Source organism: Centruroides sculpturatus, unplaced genomic scaffold (assembly GCF_000671375.1).
Source record: "Centruroides sculpturatus isolate CEXI.00-Female unplaced genomic scaffold, Cexi_2.0 scaffold153, whole genome shotgun sequence".
Lineage (NCBI taxonomy): Eukaryota > Metazoa > Arthropoda > Arachnida > Scorpiones > Buthidae > Centruroides > Centruroides sculpturatus.
Window position 1 is genome coordinate 720611 of NW_019384491.1, and position 2588 is coordinate 723198.

The 2588-nt window shown below is 44.7% G+C and overlaps 1 protein-coding gene across 1 annotated transcript; it reads left to right on the plus strand.

Annotated features, from left to right (window-relative positions):
* The first annotated feature begins 470 nt into the window (after positions 1 to 470).
* LOC111621783 lies at positions 471 to 1883 on the plus strand. The gene has a single exon (XM_023364030.1). It carries the CDS (start codon positions 595 to 597, stop codon positions 1777 to 1779), a length of 1185 nt encoding a protein of 394 aa, XP_023219798.1. The 5' UTR covers positions 471 to 594; the 3' UTR covers positions 1780 to 1883.
* The last annotated feature ends 705 nt before the right edge of the window (positions 1884 to 2588 follow it).

Sequence of the window (2588 nt, forward strand, 5' to 3'; positions counted from 1 at the left end):
TTAACTGCAAAGACGTCCATCCTGCCTACCCCTGAAAATGTCCCACATGGCAAAGAGATAGAGATTCAGCAAGTAAAGACGGTGAATAATATACCTTACCAGAGGCACGACGCATGCTCACTTTAAATGCACCAGCCCCTCGATGTGGGTTCCTGTCCGTGGTGAGGGGACCTCCCAGAGATGGTTTAGAAACTCCTCTTTACCATCCCTGGGATCTGAACGCCCACCCACGTGTTTGCCGTGCGTGGTGTCCCGTATGCCGGAAAGGGGGATCCTGGTAGTTGAGGGGCAACATAACGTCCCCAACACACTGCTTTGGCCCCTGCTTCGGATAAACGGGAGGCTCAAATCAGGCTCCGTTTGAGTCAATCGGCTGGTCGTTGAGTCAGTTTTGACCTCGGCTTGGAGTCAACCGATCGATGCAGACCGGGCGGACATGTCATACAAGATGTGCTCTTCTTGACTGCATTGTGAGGGTATAGCTCCTGGGAAACCCTGGTGTGACGGTCTATGGGAGTCTCCCATGTGACGGCATCCCCTTGTTGGGCCCCATGGTGGGTGGGGTCACTAGGAGCTGAATTTTAAAATCTAAATATGGATTCATTAAAACCTAAAACATGTACTGATGCATTACCACCAGCCTACCTTATCGTTCATGCCATGGGAGAAACACCCCTATCTAAACGCTCCCCTTTTTTGATTCAAAAATTGTTTGAATCGACCGTTGGGAATCTGAAAAAAATTCAAAAATTGAGGTCAGGAGATCTACTTGTAGAAGCAGCCTCCCCTCAACAGTCAGCAAAGCTTCTGAAAATGAAGTCTCTAGGAGACATAATGGTAACCATCACACCACACACAAATTTGAACTCATCACGTGGTGTGATATCTGAAAGCGATCTGATGTCTGAGGATGAATCGGATATTCAGATCGGTCTTTCAGACCAAGGTGTCACTGCTGTTCGACGAATTTCAATCCGTCGAGATGGCAAGTTGATACCAACGAAACACCTTATTTTGACTTTCAACAAACCAACATTGCCATCTTCTGTTGCGGCAGGATATCTCCGTTGCCCAGTTCGCCCATACATCCCAAACCCGCTACGTTGCTTTAAATGTCAGCGGTTTGGACACTCCCAAACATCATGCAGAGGAAAAAAAGCATGTGCACAGTGTGGAAATGAAGACCATGAGAGTAATGAATGCACAAGTTCTCCATGCTGTGTGAACTGCAAAGATGCTCATCCTGCCTACTCTCGGAAATGCCCTTCATGGCAGAGAGAGAAAGAAATTCAGCGATTGAAGACTATTAATAATATATCCTACCCGGAGGCACGTCGTATGGTCACCTTAAATACACCAGTGAAACAAAAGACATTCGCTGCTGCTCTGAAATCCACAAAGACATGTGGAGTTCAGACAGACATTTCTGTTTCACCCGATGAATCTCTGACTCGCCATGAAAAATGTCTGCTGATACCATCTACCAAAGCAACAGAAAAAGAGAATAACAAAGCAAAACCACTCATACCTAAAACAGGGGTAACAACTAGGAATGTGGGTTCCAAAAAAGCCAGTAAGAACCCACTTAATAAACAAAGAATAAAAGCAGCCCTGTCTAAAACTAAAAAATCAGAGACTCAGTCTATGAGCGAGTTCTCTGACTTCTCTGATGAAGAGAATAATAAGGGGGTGACACCACCAACATCACCTCCAAAAGAAAAACCCCCTGTGAAATTAAAGAGGGACAACCTTGCTAAAAATGCTGCCTCAAACACATAATGGATTATAAAATAATCCAATGGAACTGTCGTGGTTTCCGCAACAACTTCTCTGACATTAAACACTTGACGTCATCTACCTCATCTCTCTGTGTGGCACTCCAGGAGACTCATCTAAAACCTGGAGAAAATATTTCTTTAAAAGGATTCAATCTTTACCGCAAGGATGATGATAGCCACAACCGTGCCAGTGGAGGTGTGGCTATTGTAGTTTCAAATCACATCCCATCCTTGCCGGTACAAATCACCACTAATTTGCAAGCCGTGGCAGCTAGAATATCTATTGGAGTAACTGTCACAGTTTGTTCTATATACTTGCCACCAGATGTCAGAGTGAATGAGAATGAATTGGATACTTTGGTTGAACAGCTACCAACACCATTTCTTTTACTGGGTGACTTCAATGGTCACAATCCTATGTGGGGCAGTCCTGACATCAATCGTCGAGGCAGAGCCATCGAGAGATTTATAGGTAATCACCAACTGTATCTATTTAATACTGGAGAAGTGACATACTTCCATGCCCCATCAAGAACGTTCACTGCCATTGATCTATCATTAGCAACTCCGAATCTGTTTTCAGCATTTACATGGGAGGTTGGATCTAATCCACTCTCTAGTGACCACTTCCCAATATTTCTAAAATACCGAGGCAGAGAAAGCTGTGAAACAGCCCGTCCACCACGCTGGAAACTGGAAACGGCAGATTGGCCTGCATTTTCCTCTTTGGCTAACATCACTGAGGAAATGGTCAATACTGCTGATATCAATGATGCAGTTGAAGTTGTCACTTTGTGTATTATTCAGGCA

Coding starts and splice junctions, on each gene's coding strand:
- LOC111621783 (XM_023364030.1), top strand. CDS start 595: ATGGATTCATTAAAACCTAAAACATGTACTGATGCATTACCACCAGCC.